Source organism: Anabas testudineus, chromosome 5, assembly GCF_900324465.2.
Source record: "Anabas testudineus chromosome 5, fAnaTes1.2, whole genome shotgun sequence".
Lineage (NCBI taxonomy): Eukaryota > Metazoa > Chordata > Actinopteri > Anabantiformes > Anabantidae > Anabas > Anabas testudineus.
This window is the reverse complement of record NC_046614.1, coordinates 15,398,541-15,421,155: the sequence shown is the minus strand read 5'-3', so window position 1 is coordinate 15,421,155 and position 22,615 is coordinate 15,398,541. Positions and strand designations below refer to the sequence as shown.

Genomic DNA, 22,615 nt, shown 5'->3' with positions numbered 1-22,615 from the left:
TCCTGCATGGGAGGACAAACAAGCCACAAAGTAGTTCTCGTCTCATTTTCTTTCCTGATCTATGTGAAGACACCAAGTGGAATCACACAATTAGGCAGTTTTATTGTTTTAGGCCTGCTAACATGTTTACATTCACGTTGTTGTTTTCATGCTGCTGGGATGTTTACATTCAACTCATACACAGTTTGTATGTATGAAATAGTTTTTAAAAAGACACTGTTGAAATCATTGCCAACTGTACAAAAAAGCATCATGTAGAGTCATAAAAACGTAACAACAAACCTATAAATGTCACAATTTGTTAGTAAAATGTGTGTAAACACGGATCCTTTCAAGGATTATTTTTATAATATTTAACCTATAATGCTGCTTTTTCATGGAACCTGTAGTGTTTATACTTCAATAAAAAGAATATTTTTAATAAAAATGTTAAGTTTTGTTATTTTGAAAGTTTAATATTTCTGTCAAATATGGGTTCAACAAGTTGTGTTAAAAAAATATGTTTCTATGCTTTTTCTTTATCCTTGTCTACATTTTCCTGGGGTCTGTTGCTGCTCCTCAAGCGCAGACTCAGTTCTTCAGTCAGCAAAGTGCAGCAGGGTTTCTGAGGGAAAAACAAATTTGTTCATTATGTTTGTGAATTTAATGTAGACCTGATAGTGTCAGTCATGTGCATGACTGAGTCTGGTTGTGTAAACTGCATTTTGATGTTAAACAGACGAGGTGAGAACCATCTACCTGAAGTCTATGAAACAATTTAAAACTGAATATGGAACAAACACATGTAGGAAAAGTAAAACTGACAAGTTTTAAGACTTCGAATGGAAGTGATGTGTGAGAACACTTGCACACACCTTCTGCACTGCCGCATTTTTTCGACTCTTGGAGGTGAGCTCCAGGACAGCCAGAAGTGTTCCCAGGCCCAGACCCAGGGAAAGAACCAGAAACATTCCCTTGAGGCTGTGCGGCTGCACAGCTGAAGACTTGGCCTTGTCTGCTATGCAGCTGCTGGCCCACCACTTGCTTCGCAGGTACGTCAGTTCTCCAGCCTCATTCAGTTGTAGGATTGCCACACTGAGATTCTTTATAATGGGCGAGCCTTAAAGAAATTCACATTAACTTGATGTTATTTGTAGGATTAATGTGGTTTTTATATTTCATCACCTATTACACTGTTTAATGAAAATTTAAAAAATGGGCAGGCTCACCAATGGTGGCAGCAATGCTGTATCCCCTCATGCCAATAACTTCGTGAGCCCTAACCAGTTCACAATGACGTGCTACAGCCAAGTCCAGAGAGACAGACTCTCCAATAAAGGCAAAGTTGCCTTCTTTTGCACGCTGCACCCCTTCGTCCACAGATGACACAAAACTCTTAGTTCTCTCCATGTGCTCATAGATTCTGCGATACACAGGATTGTTTGAATTCTGGATGAAGGAAAAAAAATATTAGAGGGAACTGAAACTGCAGTGAGATAAGAAATCCAATATCCTTAATGTTTTAATATCTTGATAAAGATCAAAATCCTCATATTCACCTTGAAAAAAGCCAGCGTGGAAGAACCAGCCAGACAGCCATACTCAATCGTGTCCTGACTGGCCAAGTCCTCAAATCCTTTCACCATCAAGTGAGTGGATTCAGAGCTCCTAGAGGAGCTAAGGTTAGAGAAATAACAAGCCAAGAGGACGACTGTAAATAACCACCAGCTGCAACAGATTACACGTCCTGAAAGAGCTTTGGGGTGGGGACCGGCACCTGGTAACCACAAAAACAACAAAAGGAATAATTAAGCTGATGTTTTAGGCAGAGATTATTTTCATGTTTGTTTTTTATTTTGTTGTTTTGTGGAGTCATACAAACTCGAGTGAGGTGTTTTGCTGTTTACCTTGAAGCGTCAGAGCACCAGCTGTGTACCACAAGCTGTGAACGAGGCCGAATCTGTTTTGTTCACTCTGAGGCTGACTCCACTCACATGGACTGACTCTGCATTTGCATAAAAATATAAATTTTTTATTTGACAGTGCTCCACTGTTGGCAGGGATATGCAAATGTCCCCATAGAAATTCACACTTCGGCCCACACAACCAAATCAATAAATAGAAAGAAAATTACTACAATTAAACAACTTATCACCAACCTTGCAACTACAAAGATGGAAGCAGCGGTCCCAAGGTAGGCAATGAGTATTCCAACCCAGGTCTCAGCTGTAAAGGGGGTAAGAAAATCAAAGAAGCCTGTTTCCTCAGAGATGTCCTTCCTTAGGAGGATGCTGATTCCTGTCTGCATGAATGGTTTGGTCATTCCCACCACTTTCTCCCGTGCTGCGGTGAGAGTCAGTGGAGCAATCGCAAGGTCTGCTTCCTGCAAAGAATGTGTAAAACCTCAGACATGCGAGAGATTCATTATATCCTGTACATTCACTGTAGAAACTAGAAAGTTTGTTAGGTAGTCAGTTTTCAAATACTCACCCCTCTTATCACCTCTCCAATCATCCCATTCCAGTTGCCGTTCTCATCCTGTCTGCCGTATGAACCGTCCTTCACCAGATGCACTCTGTACTTGAAGCCCACTTTCTTGGCTACTTCAGACAACAGGTCCATGCAAAAGCCCTCCAGCTGTGTGCCCTTGGACACTGTGTATGGCTCTTGCTAAAGGAATAAGATTTAAAATAATAATCATTAAATTGTGTTTTAACTTTGATCGTATTTGCAGGTTTAAAAAAAAGAAATGAATTACCTTTATCGTTGTGATTCTCAGCTCTGATGGCACTGGAGTTGACGGGGAGAAAAGACAGACATGCATTAACCCGTCATATACACAGTTCAGCACGCGAACTATAAAGTTGAAATAATTTGACAGAAAGTCTATTCTGAATTCTCTAATGTGAACTTAGAGACTTGAAATTAACAAGTGGTCCTTTTTTACTCGTCACAGACTGAGCATTAATGGAAAAATAGAGATACAGTCAAGTACAAGAACCACTGGTTGCTCTTTGAATCACTACTACATCCACAAAGCAAGGGTTGGCAATGCCAGCCAGTCAGTCCATCCTGTTGATAACACCACCCACCATTTAGCGCACAGCATTACCGTACAATCACACAGAGCAATTCATGTAGCTGTAGACAATTAATTTTGTGTCTTACAACACTGGCAAATGAATGTGTCATTCAGGTCTAAAACTGAACCGTTAGAAAGCTACGACCAGACACAAGCATTCGAGTAAGAGGGCTGCTTGTTTATTTTTCATAGCTAACGAACACTAAATTTAGCAGAATCAATAATGTCTTTGTGCACTGGCCATCTTCACACTTTACATGCAGAGATGTCTGAGGTGAATTTTCGGCTGCATGTTTCGAGCATCTAGTCGCCACTGGTTTCCGGTGTCCTAGAGATCTGGCACTGTCCTCTCCTACTTCAAAACAGTTTGCACACCACAGTCTGTTTAGAGCAGCGTGTTCATTCAAAGAGTATCAATGCCATGGCACTGTGAGATGGGGGGGCAGTCAAAGAGTATCAAAAGCCTTGATTCAGGCCAAGACCTCGGGGATCCATCACCACAGGGGGATCCTGACAACCATTAGATCCTCCTTTTCAGAAGATGACACGTATACAAGCTCATCAAGCCTCTGTCACTTTTTGGCCACTCTGAAACACAGAGTCTTTGTTTGGTTCACAGAGTTGATTTATTACCGTTTCTTTGTCACAGCATCTACTGGCTTGCTGCTTTTGCTGTTTTTCTACAAGAGTTGGACAGGATGTGGCTCTGCACTTTGATATTCATCTGAGCTGACAGTTTATGTATTTATGTCTTGTCAACTCTAAGAAATGTCTACTAAGTCCAGCAGTGAAAACACGAGGAATTTGGCAGAGAAAAAAAGCAAGCTGTCACCACACTGAATCACAAATGCAATGACCGGGTCAGACTTTAAAATATCAGACCAACTTCTGCATCAATGCACACTCACTTTCAGTGTGATTTGAAGTAAACATTGCTCAGTATTTTCTAACACACCTGGTTAAATATGTTTTATTGATCTAGTGAGGTTATTATTTTCTCTCTATTTAAAATGTAGGCTGTTAGCTCGTTTGTACATTTGTGCGTTTGTACTGAATAGTGTAGTGTAAGATCACCGCCCTCCGTGCGGGAGACTGGGATTTGAATCCCAGTTGTGGCCTACTCCAGTAGGGGTCCTTAGACAAGACCTCACTCTTACGCTGCCTTTGTCTTGTACCTGGTTCCTCACTTGTAAATCGCTTTGGATAAAAGGGTCTGCCTAACAACTGAATGTAAATGTAATATAATTTAAAGCCACTTACCTGTATTACACATTCCCATGTCCACAAAAAATCCAAAAGACAGTAGAAAACCAAGCAGCATCCTGTCTCTGTTGATGTGCATCCTATGAGTTAGAAACAGACAATTAGTAGTTGTTGGTAAATCAGATGGATCATTTAGATAAACTTGAATGTATTTATATAAAGATCATCCTTAAAACTGTGAATAAAGTCATTACAATAAATATTTATCATCTATACATAGAAAAGTTGCTACCTAACAAATGTCCAGTATTTGACCACTGGATCAGAACGTCAGACTTCAGACAGACCCCAGTGAGCTCGACTGTAATGCAGCGTGATCTGAAGTATTTCAGATTTAAATATGTTAAGACAGCCAATAAAGTTTTTGGGGGCGGAGGAAGTGTAAGAAATTTGAAAGGGTGGGGAGAAGCACCATGACGTACAAACAAGCTAACAGCCTCCACTGTTGATTATAATGTGGTGCTTTATATTAGTAATGACTCAGTAATTGTGCTAAAAAGTATTTGAGTCCCATCATTTTGTTATAGAAAAGGAGCACGTACTGTAATCAAACTGAATTACATAATATAAGACAAAATCTGAATATATCATAAGTAAGTTAAAGTTAAGTCTGTGAATTACAAAATGGAATAATTTATTTCATTTTAAAGGGACCAAGACATAGATAGGTGTTTTCCATGTGTGCCTCACTGTCACCTCACAGCTAGAACCTGGATTTGAATCCAGGGTTTAGTGTCTCTTATTATTTAGAATAATTTTATTCTAGTTTTTATTGCGAAGAAATTGCAATCAATGACTGCAATGGATGCAAACAAGCTTATTCAATGTCCAATCTTTCTTGTAGCTTTCCAGGTTGTATTAATAAGTTAATATAGAAGAAACATTTAACATATATAATTTTAGAGCTGTACACTAAAATTCACAGCAACAAATAATTTTGTAATAGATAAAGAATGCTATAATCGACGTCTGCACTCTGTAGGAGCTCAGCTTAGCTGGTTTACCGTAACAAAATTTAACTGGCACTGATAGGCCATGGTGTTATCAACAAAACAATTAGGTCACAAAACTGGCTGCAATTACTCTAATGGAGTCATTTTTGTCAACTCAGCTGATGTAAGCATAAACAACTTCTGTGAATGATAAATTAAATGCAGGACTATAGCCAGAACTTTATGATCGTCTTCCTACTCCAAGTTAATGGTGTCCTCACACTCACAGATATATTTGCTAAATCATATAAATACCTTTGCTTTTATTTAGTCCTTGAAGCAGGTTAGATGTTACCAACAGTGTGCAAAGTTGCCAATGCAATATTTTGCTTTGTTTAACAAGCTTTGCTTACCACTGTATGCAACTCCATATGTGTTAGGTGTATTAATCTAACATGAAACATTTAACTGATAGTGTATTTACAGTGTCAGCTACTGAATGTCAACATCACTGTGACACATGCTATTAACGTCTCCTGAAATACAAGTCACTAGATTAATTACAGTTAGTTGACTATTTTGACAACTGATTAAGTTTTTCAGTACTTTTATAAGCAAAAATACAGATACTTAATAAATTAGATGTTACATGATTGATGACCAGGTATGACACCCTCTTATGCAAACCTCTAACAACATAAAAAGTAAACTAATGTATGTATGAGCAGCTGATTATTGTTTATTATCTGGTCATTACACCTGGATGTTTGACTGTTTGAATATAAGCCTCAGAAATAAAATATTTATCTACAAATAGTGTGTAATGAGCACAATTTGGGGTCTGAAATGAAGATGAGGCCACAAGGCGCGCAATATATGTCTGTTTGTTTTTCTCACCGCTTATGCCTGAAGTGAGCTCCGGATCAACTTCGATGAGTTCGGTGTATCGCGCTGACCAATCAGAAATCGGTGCGCGTTGCGTGCGAGGAGAAGCGGCGTCATTCGATTGGCTGAGGTGTTTTTTCCAAAGGGGCGTATTTTTCAAGCCATCTTGACTGAATATTTAGCCTCATCCAAGGTACATTATTTTGATATCTTCGAGATTCTGCTGCCTCTGAATTGGTAACTATCATCATTTGAAAGGTTGAAAACGTGGCTATGAGACCAGGTCGAATCTGTGTGTTTGACCGGAGTCACAGTGGAGAAATGAAGTGCTGAAGATGACGCTGTCGCTCCTGAAATTACCGGCTATCTAAGCTAACAGCTAGCATGTCCGCCTCGGTTGTAGTCTGTCACTAGCTGACATTTAGCCAGGTGCAGTTATTCTGTTTGGCACCGCAGAGGACGGTTCAAAAAGGTAAACCACTTTAGTATTTTCAGTATTTTCAGTGTTGCTTGGAAAACCGTTGGGTTTGTGACACGACGTCTGTGTGTCCTGTCCGACCGAGTAACGTTATCACATCAGCAAGAGACAATCTTTTTGCAGGGGTCTGGAGTACAAAGCAATACCTGTAACGCTGCACATTGTCAGTGTCGTGATCTAGCGTATACATGCGACCAATGTATGCATTAAGACACGGTGCACACAACGCATCTGCTTTCTGGTTGCTATTGGCATGTATAATTGGGCTGCTAATCAACTTGCAATACAAATGTTGTCTCTGCTGTTGTGCGCTTAAAATGGCTGACAGATGTTAGAGACTCGGGTTGGTATTTAGCACTCTTCAACCTAACTATGCACAGCAACAAGGAAAAAAAATAGAGGATGCTGCCATTTGATTGGCCGGGGATAAACGTGGCGCTGTTACTGACAGCCGATTGGACCAATGGAGAGAAGCTGAGCTGCATGCATACAAGCAGCCAGGCAGTCCAACTTACAGTAGGTTTTGTGCAGCAAGGGCTGAGGTAACATAATGTGTTTTTATTTCAGCAGCACCACAGTTGTGTCCAGAAAACACATGAAAGTCATTATAGGCGCATCCACCGGACAGAAAAGAATCTCTTGAATGCATAATACTGCATACAATTGAATCGGTTTAGTATTAATGGAAATAGGCAACACTTTAACACTTTTAAACACTTTTGTTAGTTTGCTTTCTCCCAGGGAGGTAAACTTAAGGTAATGGTGTAATAGGAGGAGGATAATCCAAATTAATGGACATAAACAAACACCCTGGGAGACACAGTCCCACATCTGGGACACACTATCAGAGTAATGAACACATTATACTTCTAATCGACTAGTCCATTAGTGGGTTTGTAAAGGCTTGAAATAGCACAATAACACTACCAACACAGATGATTAATATTAATTTAAAATTCAGCTTTTACTGCAGGTCTATTGTCACATTAGTGGTGTGATAATAAATTAATATCAACATAGTTGTTATTCGCCTAAAACAATCTGATTCAGATTATATTGACTTAATTCCATAATTATATGATATGTACCAACAACATATATTTTGTACAATGTAGTACAACGTGAAACATTATTACCATTAGTACTTCGCTAATTTTGTGTGATGCTCATTGCAAAGAATACAGACTGTTTGGTTTTATATTTTCCACTTATTTTGAAATATGAATACACATTAGCTTCTTTAAACCTCTTTTGAGAATGGCACCAAAGTAGAAACTAGTGAAACTAGACACATTTACATAAATCGCTGTATTAATTTTTCTTCTCCTCATCTGTTAGGGAACGGGTGTAAACTCCCATGCGGAAAGTGCGGAGGAGGGAATGTGAAACAGTTGTTAACGGACTCAACATGGGTAGGGGTCGAGGTAGAGGGAGAGGAAGGGGCAGGGGCTCATCTGGCCAGTTGCGGCCCCCCTCACCCTACAGACTGCAGCTTTCTCCATCCAGGGAGACTTTGACATACGCTCAGGCACAGAAAATAGTGGAAGTGGACCTAGATGGAAGGCTCCATCGGATTAACATCACAGATCCTCTGCCAGTTATAACCGAGGACGAGATGATGGCCCAGGACATTGCTGAGTGCAACAGCAACAAAGAAAACAGTGAGCAAACGCAAAATAAAACCAGATCATGGAGAAAACCCTCCAGCAGTAAAAACAGGAGGAGTGGTAAAAATACATCTCATCAGAACCAACGTTCTGGGTCCCAGCAGCACCAAGGAGCTACCAATTCCATCCATCACCTGTCCCATGAAATGTCCCTGCCTGAGCCCACCTTTCGTGTGTTGAACTCAGTTTGTTCTTCAGAGGCGCCTCCTCTTCTAACAGCCTACTACCGTTACATAGAAAAGTCAGGGGAAGAGCAGGACAGTGTGGCCGAGTACGACATGGATGAGGAGGACCTGGCCTGGCTCGAGATGGTGAATCAAAAGAGGGTGTCTGATGGCCATGCCTCTGTGGCTCCAGATACTTTTGAATTGCTGATCGATCGTCTAGAGAGGGAGTCCATCCTTGAGTCCCGTAGCCAGGCTCTTTCCCAGAGTGCTGTGGACGAGGATGCCTTCTGCTGCGTCTGTCTGGATGATGAATGTCTAAACAGTAATGTCATCCTGTTCTGTGACATCTGCAACCTGGCTGTCCACCAGGAATGTTATGGTGTGCCCTACGTACCTGAGGGCCAGTGGCTGTGCCGCTGTTGCCTGCAGTCCCCTTCCCGTCCTGTAGACTGTGTGCTCTGTCCTAACCGAGGAGGTGCCTTTAAACAGACAAGTGATGGACGTTGGGCCCACGTTGTCTGTGCCATATGGATCCCAGAGGTGTGCTTTGCCAACACAGTGTTTTTGGAGCCCGTTGAGGGGGTCAAGAACATCCCTCCTGCCCGATGGAAGCTCACCTGCTACCTGTGTAAGCAGAAAGGCAGGGGAGCTTCCATCCAATGTCACAAAGCCAACTGTTACAGGGCCTTTCATGTCACCTGTGCTCAAAAGGCCGGCCTATTTATGAAGATAGACCCAGTCCGGGAGACGGGTGTCAATGGTACCACCTTCTCTGTGAAGAAGACAGCTTTCTGTGAGCATCACTCTCCTGTTGGGTCTCGCCGGGATGGGTCAGGAGACGAGTCGGTTGAAGGAAGAATGGTAGGGGGCAGAGGGAACAGGGGTCAAAGGTCATATACGCAAACCTCCCCCTCGCCACCGAACAAGAAAGTCTCCAAGGGCCAGAAAAAGAAGAATACGAAAGGATCTGGTGGGTCGACACGGCGTTCGAATGTGCCTGTGCTGCTTGTGCCTCAGATCCCGTCTCACAGGTGTGACATTTGCATATCATCCACTTTACATAACCCAGAATGCCTTGGTAACTTGGTGTGGTGTGGCTTTGAAAGAAGATTATTAATATTCAGGAATCATTTGCAAACAATTCAGTGTTTTTAGACATTATTTGATATTTGAAATGTCCTTGTGACAAGTTTATGGTGTTGTAATGACCACAAAAACTGCCACACAGGTTGTAATGTATAACTCTTACAACTCCACAGGCTGAACAAGATCTGCACAGGAGTTGAAGTCCAGAGGAAAAATCAGTTCATGCAGAGGCTTCATAACTACTGGTTACTTAAACGACAGTCACGAAATGGGATGCCTTTAATACGGCGACTTCATTCCCACCTACAGGCCCACAAGACTGCAGAGCAGGTAAAGAGAAGGATTGGAGAGTGTATGTAAAAATGAAAATCATAGAAGAAAGGCAATCGTTTACACAAAAATAACTTCTGCAATTGCAGCACAACAGTAAGTATATTGTTGTATAGGACTTCAGTTTGTCAGATCCTGTGATATTTCACAGGAAACTATTTTGAAGTACAGAAAATTGAATATGTTAGCACTTTAAGGCTTACATTTTCACACATGGCCACAAGCTGAGCATGTGTTATTTTGTCTTTCTTGACAAGTGATTGTGCTCATAACTAATTTAAGGGGAACTACAGGCTACGATTTCACCTCACGTTATATCTAGTATAAAAAAAGAAAACACACTGTAAAGCAACATTTGTGCGCACACCGTGGAAGCTTCTGGTGGAGAGAAGGGGTGTGGGGAGTTACATGACAGAAAGCCACAGACACGTCTACAGGATGGTAGATGGGAACAGAAAAGAAAACTAATGTTGGGAATTGAACAAGGAGATCTACTAAAGGGCATTTTAAAATTATTACCAAACATTTGCTGTCAACTCATAGCCCTCAGGTCAGGTTTCAGCTCAACAAAAAAAGGTTTTTATCAGTAAATTCAAAAGTATACATATGATAAATCATTGAAACTCCATGTACTTATGGGTCCTTCATGGCACCACCATGTTTGTATTCTCCCACACTAAAATCTAGCATAAGCCCAGGCATCACACTTTGCAAGAGCTGTTTCGGACAGATGGCAATTTTCCACACAACCCTTGCGTTTTATCTTCGTTGCTGTAGACATCTCAGTGCTGTGGAGGGCGACAGTTACAGATACTTTTTTAATCTAGTGCACCGTCATTTATAATGTTAGGCTTAAGGTTGTAAGAAATATTTATTAACAGCAGCTAATGTAAAATATATTTTTCTATTTTAACAACTGGGTGACTGTAATGAAGTTCCTAATACAAGCCTAGAACCAATTGTGCTCAGCCCACATGTTTTAAAAGCTCACAAATCTAACCGCTATGTGTTTATTATGTCATATTCAGAAGGAGCCTGATGAGAAGCTATGTGCTGCAAGAGAGGAGCTTCGATACTGGCAAAAACTGAGGCAGGACCTGGAAAGAGCCAGACTCTTGGTGGAGCTCATCCGCAAGAGAGAGCGGCTAAAGAGAGAACAGGTGCGAAGGAGTCTGAGGCATGAGAAGGCTATTATTATTTAGGTTATTTTACAAGTCCTATCACTCAGACATATTCAAAAAGAGTGTAGAGTGTCAATTGCAAAAATATCTCACATTAATAGTAACCATTTTAATATTTGATTAAAATTTGAAGCTTTAAAAATGTGAATAATTACTGATTTCTGTTTTTTCTAGTGCTGCTATCATACATTTCTGAATACCTTGGGGATTTAAACTGTAATTGAAATGATTGCCAGAAGAGAAGTTGTAATGGCCAGTTTATACAACAAATGACTAAAAATGTACTAAATTAGAAAGAAAATAATCAGCAGAGGAATCAGTAATGAAAATAGCTGTTGGAGGCAGCCTTAGTCTTTGGTCTCTTCGATATTTGTCAGTTCATTTAAACCCTGTAGACTGACCTTGCTTTTCCTCTTTTCTCCCTTGTGTGTTTACGTCATAACTCTGCAGATGAAAATTCAGCAGGCTGCTCTTGAGTTGAAGTTGACTCCTGCGTTGGTGCTTTTGCGTTCCACCTTGGAGCAACTGCAAGAGAAGGACACCTCCAAAATCTTCACCCAGCCTGTCAATCTGTCAGAGGTTGGTGCAGCTAGAAAGCAGTCATCTTTAGTAGCATTCCCTCTGCATTATTATGACTCAGCTAATATGCTAATATGATGATGTAATGATTCTCTAAGGTCCCAGATTACCTGGAGTTTGTTTCCCAACCCATGGATTTCTCCACCATGCGTACCAAACTGGAAGGACATGCTTACTGCTCCATCGCAGACTTAGAGAAAGACTTTGACCTCATCATCTCCAACTGCCTCAAGTACAACTCCAAGGACACCATGTTTCACAAGGCAGCCTTACAGCTGCAGGAGGTGGGCGGAGCCATCCTCCGTCATGCTCACAGGCAGTCTCAGAGCATTGGCCTGGACCCCAACACTGGCATGCATCTCCCAGAGGCTCCGAACAAACATGGCTTCTACCATTGTACATGGGATGATGGTGAGTTGAAAGTAGGAACTACACAGTTCTTACTGAATGTAACCCACATGTCTTATACTGACTTACCTTGTTCCCTATAGTCGACTCTCTGCTGGATCCAGAGAACAGGCTGCACTTAACCACAGACGAGCAACTGAAGGCTTTACTGGATAAACTGGACATGGTTACATCCATGCGTACCAGTGGTGGTCGGACCAAACGCATCAGGCTGCTGCGGCGCGAGATTAACACTCTGAGACAGAAGATGAACCAGCAGCAGCAAAGCAATCTGTCTGTGAATGGTAACAACAAGGGGGATGAAGGAAAAGAAGAGGAGAACGACGGAGAGGAAGAGAAAGAGAAGAAAACTGACAAGACAGGAGTCGTGGATAACGGACCTTTGACTGTGTCCAACTCCGTGGCAGGTAAAAAAAACTGAATCTCACTTTGTGTATTTTTTTTTACTTTAATATAATTTCACTAATAATAACAGAGTTTGTACATTATTTATTATTCTGAAATATATATATACTCTTTGATCCAGACGACTCTCCTCCTGTGTTGGAACTTACTTGTCCAGTATCCTCACCGCTGCCGGGAGATGCGCCTCTTGAGCCCCCTGTGCTGGGCATCATAACTGGAGGGCGAAGGTCACCTGGGCGCTCATACAAGCGTCAGAGGTCATCCCGCAGTGGGAGCAAAAGCCACGGAGAAGATGAGGCTGAGGTTGGTGAAACACCATCTTCACAGCCGGAGGCTATTCATGAGGTTACACCCCTGGGAACACCCCCAGCGCTGCCTTTGGTTGGAGTTGGTCGGCGCACGTCTGTACTGTTCAAGAAAGCTAAAAATGGGGCACGGATGGCAAAAAGCAAGTCGCCGCCACAACAGAATGGGAAAATGTCTGAGGGTAAAACCAATGGGTTGGATAGCACCCCTACCAACCCAAATTCACCCAGTGTAACCAACATCACCCTACCTCCGACTCCAAATGCCTCCCCTACACCTCCCTCTCCCTCCTCACACCACCTCAGGTCCAGAGGCCTAAGCTCAGAAAGTGAAGCAGACAAAGAACGTCCACCACCCAGAGAAGCAGGTTTGGAGTAAACACAGTTGATCTTAAGAGAGATTGTTTCAGATTGAGAAAGACAATATTAATCACAATTTAAATTTCCTTATTAGGCCTAACAAATGGAAAGCACACGTCTGCAGATGAGGATGACGACCAAAAACTAAAGTAAGTATTAGGAGGTGATTTACATTTCTTAAGTTTGAATTATACCTATATGTCATACTACATTTCACTTTAAATCTGCATCTGCTGGGAGAATAAATTAACTTTTTTGAATAACTGTACATAGATTATGTGAGAGAATAATGAGAGCTTGTTTCTGCTTCTCCCAGATAAGACTCACTCACGTCTCTCGTCTTGCTTTCTTCTTTTTTGACAGCTGCAGTGTCTCCCCACCTAAACGGAGTCGTGGTAAACCAGCACTGGTAAAAGTCCCTAGCAGTGAGAATGGAGATGTCTCTGGAACTGGTATGTATCATGAAAAGTCAATCAAAATAAAGTGAAATTCTTCTTTGTTTGTGTGAGTTTATTAGATGTATAAAGTAGGATTATACACTCAAACACCAAAGGTCTAAAATGTTCAGAACTAGTAGTCAGTTCAGATCTAGGTGAACTGTCACAAACACAAATAAATATAGAATATCCCGTTCACAGGAAAGTCTACACTTCTGTCTTTAGATAGTCAGACTGAGCTTGCACCACTGGACCTCGTTTGGGCCAAATGCAGAGGATATCCATCATATCCAGCAATGGTGAGACTGTTTTTCAGTTGATGTACATACCAATCCTTTCTTTCCGTCTCCCCGTCTCGGAGCTAATAACATCCTATAGTAGTAAAGTAAAAATTCAGTTCTACTATAACAGATGTAATCTGTTGTTACAGATTGTTGATCCGGACATGCCCCAGGAAGGACTTCTTCACAACGGCATCCCTATCCCAGTGCCTCCTGGGGAGGTGCTCAAACTGGGCGAGTGGAGACAAACAGAAGAAGGAGAAAAACTCTTCTTAGTGCTCTTTTTTGACACCAAAAGAACTTGGTAAGATTCAGACAGGCAGGATAAACCTTATTCTGACTTTGAAAATAATCGGGGGTAGTCCTATTTTGACATTTCTGTCTTGTGCTTTTTCAGGCAATGGCTCCCTCGTAACAAACTACTGCCTCTCGGAATGGATGACACTGTAGACAAACTGCGCTTGATGGAAGGCAAGAAACCCAGTGTTCGCAAGTCTGTCCACACTGCGTATGACCGGGCTATGGTTCATTTAAACCACGTGAGAGGAAATCTTAACTTCACTCCCTCCAATTTTATATAAATCTTAGCTTAAAAATATTGTCAGTTTAAACAGGCTTCCTGGTCACTGTAAATCTACAAAAGCTTCATCAACGCTCTTAAAAAGGTGGGAAAGTAAAACAAAGGATTACGTTTCCAACCATTGTGGTGGTATTTGAAGGTTTTCTGCATTAAAACTGTTGCTCTGATTCTTAAAATTGACAGAGAAAGTGCTCGAACACATTTTCGTAGATAAATTTGTTCATTTCTTCATGTAATTTTTTAAAGAGCTTTTACACAACCACTGTTGCTATGTGTCCATATAAATTTTTTTATTTTACGCCAAAGTAAGAAAAGTGTAAATATGTACTTGTGAAAGGGACTGTCTTGATTCAAAACATATTTAGATTGTATATGCCATTGAAATGTCACTGTGTTTAATGAATTGTGAAAGTCTCACTTAATGTTTACGTCATATCTGGACTCTTGAGTAAGTGTGGTTTTGACAGCTTTGGACAGTTTGAACGTCTGAAAAGATTTGAAGGTTTTCCCCTCGGTCCAGGACGTGAACTGCACTTCCATAATTTCTCTGCAGTTGGTTTGTAAGCACCTAACAAATGAAGACCTTTCCTTCACATGCTCCCTCGATTAAGGTGCCAAATGTAGCCGTTAAGTTGCTCGGTTTTCTTTCATTGATATTCTCATTCAATTTGAAGGTTGAAAGGCTTAGAGTGTCATATGATGTACAGACCCTTTAGGCAAAATAGTGATATTGTACTATATAAATAAAATCTAACTTGACGTGCAGAATATTCATATATTATAAAAGAACTGCGTCAAATCTGCCTCAGCTGGCATTGATATTAAATGAAAAGCTAACCCTGAAGTGGATTCTTACTGTGACTATTCAACAATTCTAAGAATTGCTCAGTAAACACACCGAGATAGACCGAGAAATACTGATAAAGAAAAAGATTTAGTCCAGCTATGACGTGTTGTAGGTGGGACTTGAAAGATTTTTACTTATTTTTCCATATTGTGAAACTGTATTATGAAACTAGAATGTTGCAGCTACTTGGTGAGAAAGATGTGAAGCCACTACAGAAGAGTGAAGCTGATTATTTTGAAATTATGACAAAGTCTACTGCAATCGCTCACTGAAGGACTCGCAATTGATTGCAAATCTGTCTGAAATGACTTGAAAAGCACAATCGGCCTGTTTTAAAAAGAAAAGAAATCGGTCACTCCTGGAGCCATATGTGTGGCAAAACCTTGTGAGTGTGTGTGTGTGTGTGTGTGTGCGCGTGTGTGTGCAGTATATACATATATGTATACAACCTCAGTGTAGTAAAGGTGCATGTGTATAGTTTTGTAAATATGTAAATGTGTGTTTATATTGGCTTACATGAGGTAATTTAAGGAATGCAAAAATCGAATTTAGATTTTAATTTATAATTTGTGACAGTCAAGAGTGGTATTTAAAAAGTAAAATATTGAAAAGATTTATGTATGATGCTAAGTAGCTCTTTGTAATAGTGATGGTATTCACCAACATGTCAGAACATATGATGGCACAAGGCTTGAACTCTGTAGGCTGTAGTGACAACACTGGTCTATACGAGATTTTGTTTTTCTTGGTGGCACAGGAGATTTTTTGATCTTGTCATTTGAAGTGTACTGCAAGATCTCTAATCTGTCTGAGACAATATTTTCTCACACACAGAATAAATGCTGTTTGAAACAACTCAACATGTATGTCTTTTTTAAAAGAGAGATAAGAGAAGAGATAATACTGTAGAAACTTATGTCAGCATTAAATAAAGGGAAGAAAAGTGTGAAAATGAGGTTCATCTACATTTCTATACAGACTACATCCAAACTGCCTGACCTATTGTCAAAGGATCTACGGACAGCGTACTTTTTCAATATGTAAAATGCTATCAGTATTACCTTTGCAGCTTCCTACTGTGCACTGTGGGGAAACAATCATCATATGAAAGACTACATCATACTTATTATCAGTATCAGTATTTTGGCCAGTGAAGAAGCTGTTATAATGCTGTTTTTCACGACATTACAGGAAACAAAAGCTTTATGAATATGTTGCTTTTACCATTAACCTGGTTCAATACTTGCCATTGGAATTGATAATGTGTTTGTAAAACACCATAGCATGAAAACGAAACATGATTACCTTCAAACATATCCCGGTTTTCTGCTGGGGTTGGCGGTTTAAAGGGGATTTTTGGTGGAAGATTTTGAGTAACAGTGCCAAAACATTTGATTTTCACTGAAGATCCAACAAAACACAGATATTCTGTGTCAGTATGTTACCGACCAGTCATTTCGTGGAAAGAATAACATAATTTGCTACTGAGTATAAAGGATTTAACTATTTCCCTAGGCCAACAGCTGAAGTTTAACACATCAAACATCTCCAGTATGCACAATGAAGTTATTCTCAAACTTTATTTTTGTGTTCAACTGAATTCTAGCCTGCAGACAAATTATCTGCAAATGCAGCTCAGCGGCTGCACACTGGCAGGCTCTGTATTTGCTTCAGTTGGTATCAAATGATTAGCTCTTTTGGGAAACTCTAAGAAAAGTATTGCATAAATCACAAACCCCCCCAAATCAAGCAGTACTTGATATTAAGTTGTCATGTTCTGGTAGAAAGTAAACTAAGCTTATTCTCTACATTACTCCTTCATAGGACAACTGTCGATTTGTGCAACCTGGGACTTGTTACATAATACTGTAGACATACTCTTTAGGACTTTAAATGACAGGAAATTCCTCAGGACACAAGGATGAGGCTACTGTTTATAGACCACCTTCACAAAACTCTTCAAAAATATAAGGCGCCTGAACTCACTACTCATAATCGTATTGGAACTATTTGCACGGCAACACTGCATGAGATCAACTTGACTGGTAATGAAAAGGACACTGTAAAGAGATCAGGTGTAGCAGGCTGGGATTTCATACTTGTTTCCTACACAGAATGTAACATGAATGAAACTTGGTCGTTTTAATTTGAATGGAGACACTGGAAGATGAAACAAAGTCATGTTTTCAAATTCCGTCACAGAGATGTGCAACCAATTCATAGAGGACAATTTGTCTGACAAATAGTGGTCTGTCCCTGTTTTGGTAGTTCCAGTTGTTGTTATTCCAGTTAATGTACATACTTTTAATTCCTGCATATCCTAATTTATAACATTGGGATGCTAAGGGAAAATGAAAAAAAAAAATCTAAACACAACAACTAGCCTGAGGAAGCTAGTTTAACTTCATTTTTAACTTCCACAAAAAAAAGAGGATAATTTGTTATAGCATATGAATGAACTATTGTGTTACATTCAATTCAATGTCTGTGAGGAAGATTTCTCTCTTGCTGCGATAATAAAACAATATAAAAACATTTAAATATCTTTGCAAGTATATTCTACCACAGTTCAATTTAAAACGAACTAATGCAGTTTTGCCCTGACTGTTTCTGATCGAAAGCAGTGATGTGATGACATGCTTTCTTGTTAAGGTAAAGAAATAATACTAGTTTCAAAGAAATCACTCCTTCTTAAATAGTGTCAAATGTAGTGTTTGATAGCAGTAGTCAAACGTCTGTCAAGTCCAACGTGTGTCAAAAGAGGGTTCAAAAATATCTTGGAACCAGTGTAACAAATATTGTTGAATGAGGCAGAGCCACTTATTGCAGCACTAAGTCCTATAGAAGAGATAAGAAGCCGTTATCTGTGGTGTCTTGCTGGTCAGATTTGCCACCTCGAGAGCTCTTGCTGGGATTCGGGGTGGTTGAATATTTTGGAGGGTATCTGATGAAGAGACGGTCCTCCTCCTTTTTAATCCACCTCAGAAGCTTGGTGATAGCAGTAATAGCACAGGCCTTTGTCACCAGAGGGCTGAAGCAGGTATACAGTTCAAATTTACTTGTGACCTATGGTGGAGAGGAAAATGGACACTTTAGATGATTTAGTTAATCGTAAGATAAACTGCAGCCGTGTGTTTAGACCCACTGAAGTAACCAGGTTACAGTGAGCCGAGTTCATGAAATGAAAATACAGTTTCTAGAACATGATTATAGTCAGTATATAGAAACCTGAATATTCCAGCCAGATTTCTCTCTCATAAAAAAAAACTGGGTTTCTATTTTGGCTTTTATAGGTATGCAGGTGGAGGATAAAGAATTAAGACAAAAAGTCTTGCTATGGTTGTCAAGAAGCATCACAAAAGACGTTTACACATAACAAGACATTCTCATGTACAAGATAATCCTATCCAGTCTGATATAAACCAAATCTAACACAAAAGTCTGAATAACTCAATTTCCACAACTGAAAAATCACATCCTACTCTGTAGGATTGCAGTGATAATAGCAGACTAATTGGTGGTGACAGAAATTTCATATTTTATTCTTTGTTTTTAGGCAAAAGTTAATTAAGAGATGTTTATGTGATTCTGCTGCAGTGTGATGGCTGAGGGGATTTCATATTAATATTAAATTACTTGTTTAAAATGAATTTGTGTGCACAGATCACTTAATTTTTGCTCTCAATTTAGTAACTGGTGCACAATTTATCCTTTCGCCTTCATGGCACTTCCCGAGCTGTGTATGAAACAAATGAAAATCCTTCCAAAACAAGGTCAGGTGGAGGAGGACCCTGATGCATGACCTGCTGCTTGTTTGCATGCATTTAAAGTGAACGCAAACAAATTCACGTACATAATCTGATTTCTGTGAGTAACGTCATTTCTTGAGTACACATAAAAGTTGCTTAGCATTAGCAGTCTGCAATCCGTTTAGACATACCCATGTCAAGAGTAAATCAAAACACACAAAGACTGAGGAGTGCTGAGGAGATCTACTATATACAACAGCAGCAAATATGCATGACTAAAGCAAGTTACATACCCAGGCTAGTAGAGTTTCCCTCTCAGCAACATGGTAAATGAGCTTTAGGGGTCGTGAGGTGCTGTGGATGCGGCTGTGCATATAACGATAAAGGTCCAGCAGTCTCATTTTCTCCTCATCACTGCTGTACGGTGCTTCCATCTCTGGGCTACATGCAGCAACAAATCATAGTGTAAAACATACAAATACAGTGACATACAGAGACAAACTTTATTGACTATGATGATAACTGATCTCTTTAGGACGATTGCACAATTATTTTAGGGGAGACCTTTTGCTCTTTGGAATAAAAGATGCTAAATTATTGTAATAATAAGTGTAAGGTATTTATGTGTAGTGCTTTGATTATTTGGTTAATGTCACTCATTTTCAAAATTATAAATGTCTGATGTTGCATGTAATTAGGACATCTAATATTTTCAGTTCATTGAGGATAATAAAGAAGCTTGGCAGAATAAGTGGTAAAGAACTTCAATTTGTTATATAATAAATATTATACAACTGAAATACCATGGTCTATATTTAGTGCAAGTTAAAATATAATAGCACTATTTTCACTTCCTAAAACAGCACCAGTGACTATTCCTTTTCCTGTAGATGCTTGGACAATAATAGATTCACAGAAGCACACACACCTGGTGAACTGAGTGAGCTGGCGGTAGTTGTCTGGCACATCAAAGGGCTTGTACATGAAGTGTCTGAGGTCTGAGACGCCCACCTGGCTCACGCTGTATGACTGTGCTTTGGCAATGAGACTCAGGGAGTTCTGAGCCACCATAGCCTCCTCTATCTTCCTCTTGCACTCAGCTACGGCGTAGAAAGCCTCCTTGTCAGTCGAGAGCAGCAGCAAACAAACAGTGCATTCTGGGGGATCCAGGTAGGAAATGTATGCATAAAAATAACAGTCAGGATTAAAGAGAGGGAGACAGATAGGAGTCCAGATCTCTCCAGCCTGAAAAGCAGAGGAGGCTCCAATTAGATTGAGCAGGAGGTGGACGTCAGCAGGCTCCAGCCTGGTGTCCTCGATAACGGTCTTCTCTTGGACTATGGTGAGCAGCTGGTTCTTGGCGATGAGAATGGAGAAAACCAAATTGGGGGTGATAGCTTTCTGCAGAATCTGACTGAGAGAGTCCCTGAGAGAAGATGCTAAAGGTAAGCAGTGTACCGCTGCAAGTAGGAAGCTGGGATCAGAATCCACCAGGTTGAGAAGGCCATCTAGGATCTTCTCCGAGCCAGCCAGGAGCCTCCTCAGGTCATAGTTTTTCTTGTGTTCAAAAATGCGAGATATGCTGGCCTGGGTGAGCATGCTGATGATCTGATAGTACACGTACAAGAGCTCTCCACGGAGCTGGTCCTCGGACTGGCGACTGCTGGAGACACACACCAGCACTAGAGGCCCTTTCTGTAAGAACACCACAGTGTGTTCCTCTGACGGAGGGAAAGAAAGGCATCAGCAAACATTGAAGATAATCTTTAAAACAACAAACATCAATAACTTGCCACATATAACATGTCCAATCCACCGTTGTCACATTTTGTCTTATTACTGAATCCAAAGAGTGCCTACAAATTAACTGTACAATGTACGATGACTAAAAAGTTATCTTATTTACTAACTGCTTCCTACTTACAACCCTCTGTAAAAGTGATTGGGGTGACATATCTTTATATAACAAAAGCTATATAAGGGAAACATAATAACACACGCATACAAACTAATGAGCTCACCTGAATACACTGAGCGGATGATATTATCTCCACTTTGGACAAAGGACACCAGCGCCATCATGACTCCCATTGTGGATGAAAGAGCCTCTTCACTGCCATATCTGGAATAAATGGGTTTGCCTGCTTCACTTAGCACAAACACATGCTTCCTGTGCTGCCGCCAGCTGTCGGCCGTCACATCCTCATCTCGATGAGATATAAAAGCAGGCGATTCCTGGATACCTGCCTCCAACAGTGGAGATGACCTTCCCTTCACACCTATACCTTGCTCCTCCAGCTTGGCCTTCGCCAGCATTGTAACCACAAACTCACCAGAGTCACTCTGGTCATTGTCCATAGCAACATCCTCTGCATCTCTGTCAGTTGGCTGAGTAGATTCATTGATCAGTTCCTCTAAAGTTTCTATCTCTTCAGTCTCTAGCTTTTTTACCTGGTTAGAAAGGAGTTCTGCATCCACACTTTGCTCATTTGGTTTAACATCTGACTGGTGCAAATCCGCAGGCTCTTCTTTGTCAGCACCGGTACTTATTTCTTCTTTTCTTTCCACCGAATCCGGAAACATATGATTCCCCAAGAGGCAGAGAGAGGTCGCCAAGGTTTCAGCTGACATAAAGATAAAAACACATAACATTAAAGTTTTAAGTGAAGAGTAAGCCTCAGAGTAGCTTTAATGAAAGGATTATATTATGTATTTACCAGGTGGATTGCTCTCAGAAGGCGGATCACAAAAACTCACTCCCTGTGCTTGTCCTGCTTGATGATTGTCTCTCTCCATGATACCATCCCAGTCACTGAAGATTAAAATATACAGTATAGTCAATTCAGCTCAGCACTGAGGCAGAATGCATCTCGATTTCATATGAATTGGAGCACTCAGACTAAATTAGTGGTGAAGTCTCATGATTACAGATGCAAACTGATTACAGAAGTGAATTACAACTCAAAGATGCCAAAACAGACACTGGGATTTAGACTTATTACAACTTCCTGCACCGTGGATAATGTTACACTGCTGATAAACTACAACTGATTGGACGGAGAGACCAAATTAACTTATTTGTCCGCTAGACCCAGGGAGCTAACGTTAACGTAATAATTGTTACTTGTGGCGGTAATGTTAGCTTGTCCTCTAATTTGCACACCGCCGAGAAAGGTTAGTTCGTACTATAATAAACGTTTGACTGTGACTCTCAATGCAGCTCAGTATGTGTTGACTGTAGTTACACGGCTAACCTGCTAGCAAGCGGCACACACAGATCAATTTCATGGCCTTGGCTTAACAGTGAGCAAGCAAGTAACCCTAGTCAACTACAATTAGATCTATAACGACAATTAAAATAACTTACAATTTTTCACCGTAGAAGCGTTTAGTTGAAAACCTGATTTACTACATTAATTTCCATCAGCAGCTCGATCACCAACAAGCTGTCAAGAATGAGAAACAAAAAACAAATTCTCCTCTTACCACAGCAGACATCCGGAATCTCTGATGACAAGTACAGCGGACCAATCAGAGTATCCCGTACCTTGGCGTAGTCCCGCCCCTTTACAGTACGTTACAGACAGCAGTACGTGAGACTAACGTAACCCTTA

General features: G+C 40.5%; 3 protein-coding genes across 6 annotated transcripts; 1 reads left to right on the top strand and 2 right to left on the bottom strand.

Annotated features, from left to right (window-relative positions):
- Positions 1 to 103: 103 nt before the first annotated feature.
- On the bottom strand, positions 104 to 11,572 carry si:dkey-183j2.10 (glutamate receptor U1). Of its 2 annotated transcripts, none has more exons than XM_026347432.1 (10): positions 11,452 to 11,572; positions 4,322 to 4,404; positions 2,738 to 2,769; positions 2,470 to 2,649; positions 2,139 to 2,362; positions 1,887 to 1,984; positions 1,539 to 1,756; positions 1,209 to 1,428; positions 855 to 1,099; positions 104 to 604 (listed from the first exon to the last, which is right to left on the bottom strand). In XM_026347432.1, the coding sequence occupies exons 2-10, from the start codon at positions 4,401 to 4,403 to the stop codon at positions 506 to 508; spliced, it is 1,398 nt and encodes a 465-aa protein (XP_026203217.1). In that variant the 5' UTR covers position 4,404; positions 11,452 to 11,572; the 3' UTR covers positions 104 to 505. The 2 variants fall into 2 exon arrangements, with proteins under 2 accessions (XP_026203217.1, XP_026203216.1); XM_026347431.1 differs by lacking the exon at positions 11,452 to 11,572 and adding an exon at positions 4,557 to 4,621.
- brpf3a (bromodomain and PHD finger containing, 3a) lies at positions 6,289 to 18,012 on the top strand. 3 transcript variants are annotated; one of them, XM_026347429.1, is made up of 13 exons: positions 6,289 to 6,613; positions 7,958 to 9,484; positions 9,713 to 9,869; positions 10,898 to 11,029; positions 11,501 to 11,629; positions 11,728 to 12,040; positions 12,121 to 12,444; positions 12,564 to 13,115; positions 13,202 to 13,256; positions 13,471 to 13,559; positions 13,770 to 13,843; positions 13,975 to 14,129; positions 14,223 to 18,012. In XM_026347429.1, the coding sequence occupies exons 2-13, from the start codon at positions 7,977 to 7,979 to the stop codon at positions 14,404 to 14,406; spliced, it is 3,672 nt and encodes a 1,223-aa protein (XP_026203214.1). In that variant the 5' UTR covers positions 6,289 to 6,613; positions 7,958 to 7,976; the 3' UTR covers positions 14,407 to 18,012. The 3 variants fall into 3 exon arrangements, with proteins under 3 accessions (XP_026203214.1, XP_026203212.1, XP_026203213.1); XM_026347427.1 differs by having other exon boundaries at positions 13,746 to 13,843; XM_026347428.1 differs by having other exon boundaries at positions 6,300 to 6,378; positions 13,746 to 13,843.
- mon1bb (MON1 secretory trafficking family member Bb) lies at positions 16,814 to 22,494 on the bottom strand. The gene is made up of 6 exons (XM_026347430.1): positions 22,369 to 22,494; positions 21,719 to 21,813; positions 21,023 to 21,625; positions 19,930 to 20,722; positions 19,295 to 19,442; positions 16,814 to 18,318 (listed from the first exon to the last, which is right to left on the bottom strand). The coding sequence occupies exons 2-6, from the start codon at positions 21,795 to 21,797 to the stop codon at positions 18,091 to 18,093; spliced, it is 1,851 nt and encodes a 616-aa protein (XP_026203215.1). The 5' UTR covers positions 21,798 to 21,813; positions 22,369 to 22,494; the 3' UTR covers positions 16,814 to 18,090.
- Positions 22,495 to 22,615: the final 121 nt, after the last annotated feature.

What these genes read in the sequence shown, in the direction of transcription:
- si:dkey-183j2.10 (XM_026347432.1), bottom strand. Translation starts at nt 4,403, where the DNA reads ATGCACATCAACAGAGACAGGATGCTGCTTGGTTTTCTACTGTCTTTT. An exon ending in CATGGGAATGTGTAATACAG is followed by an intron (nt 2,770 to 4,321) that starts GTAAGTGGCTTT and finishes CGTCAACTCCAG; the next exon opens with TGCCATCAGAGCTGAGAATC. An exon ending in TTGGAGAGGTGATAAGAGGG is followed by an intron (nt 2,363 to 2,469) that starts GTGAGTATTTGA and finishes CATTCTTTGCAG; the next exon opens with GAAGCAGACCTTGCGATTGC.
- brpf3a (XM_026347427.1), top strand. Translation starts at nt 7,977, where the DNA reads ATGCGGAAAGTGCGGAGGAGGGAATGTGAAACAGTTGTTAACGGACTC. An exon ending in CCATTGTACATGGGATGATG is followed by an intron (nt 12,041 to 12,120) that starts GTGAGTTGAAAG and finishes TGTTCCCTATAG; the next exon opens with TCGACTCTCTGCTGGATCCA. An exon ending in GATGACGACCAAAAACTAAA is followed by an intron (nt 13,257 to 13,470) that starts GTAAGTATTAGG and finishes CTTTTTTGACAG; the next exon opens with CTGCAGTGTCTCCCCACCTA.
- mon1bb (XM_026347430.1), bottom strand. Translation starts at nt 21,797, where the DNA reads ATGGAGAGAGACAATCATCAAGCAGGACAAGCACAGGGAGTGAGTTTT. An exon ending in CATCCGCTCAGTGTATTCAG is followed by an intron (nt 20,723 to 21,022) that starts GTGAGCTCATTA and finishes TCCCTCCGTCAG; the next exon opens with AGGAACACACTGTGGTGTTC. An exon ending in CAGCTCACTCAGTTCACCAG is followed by an intron (nt 19,443 to 19,929) that starts GTGTGTGTGCTT and finishes TGCTGCATGTAG; the next exon opens with CCCAGAGATGGAAGCACCGT.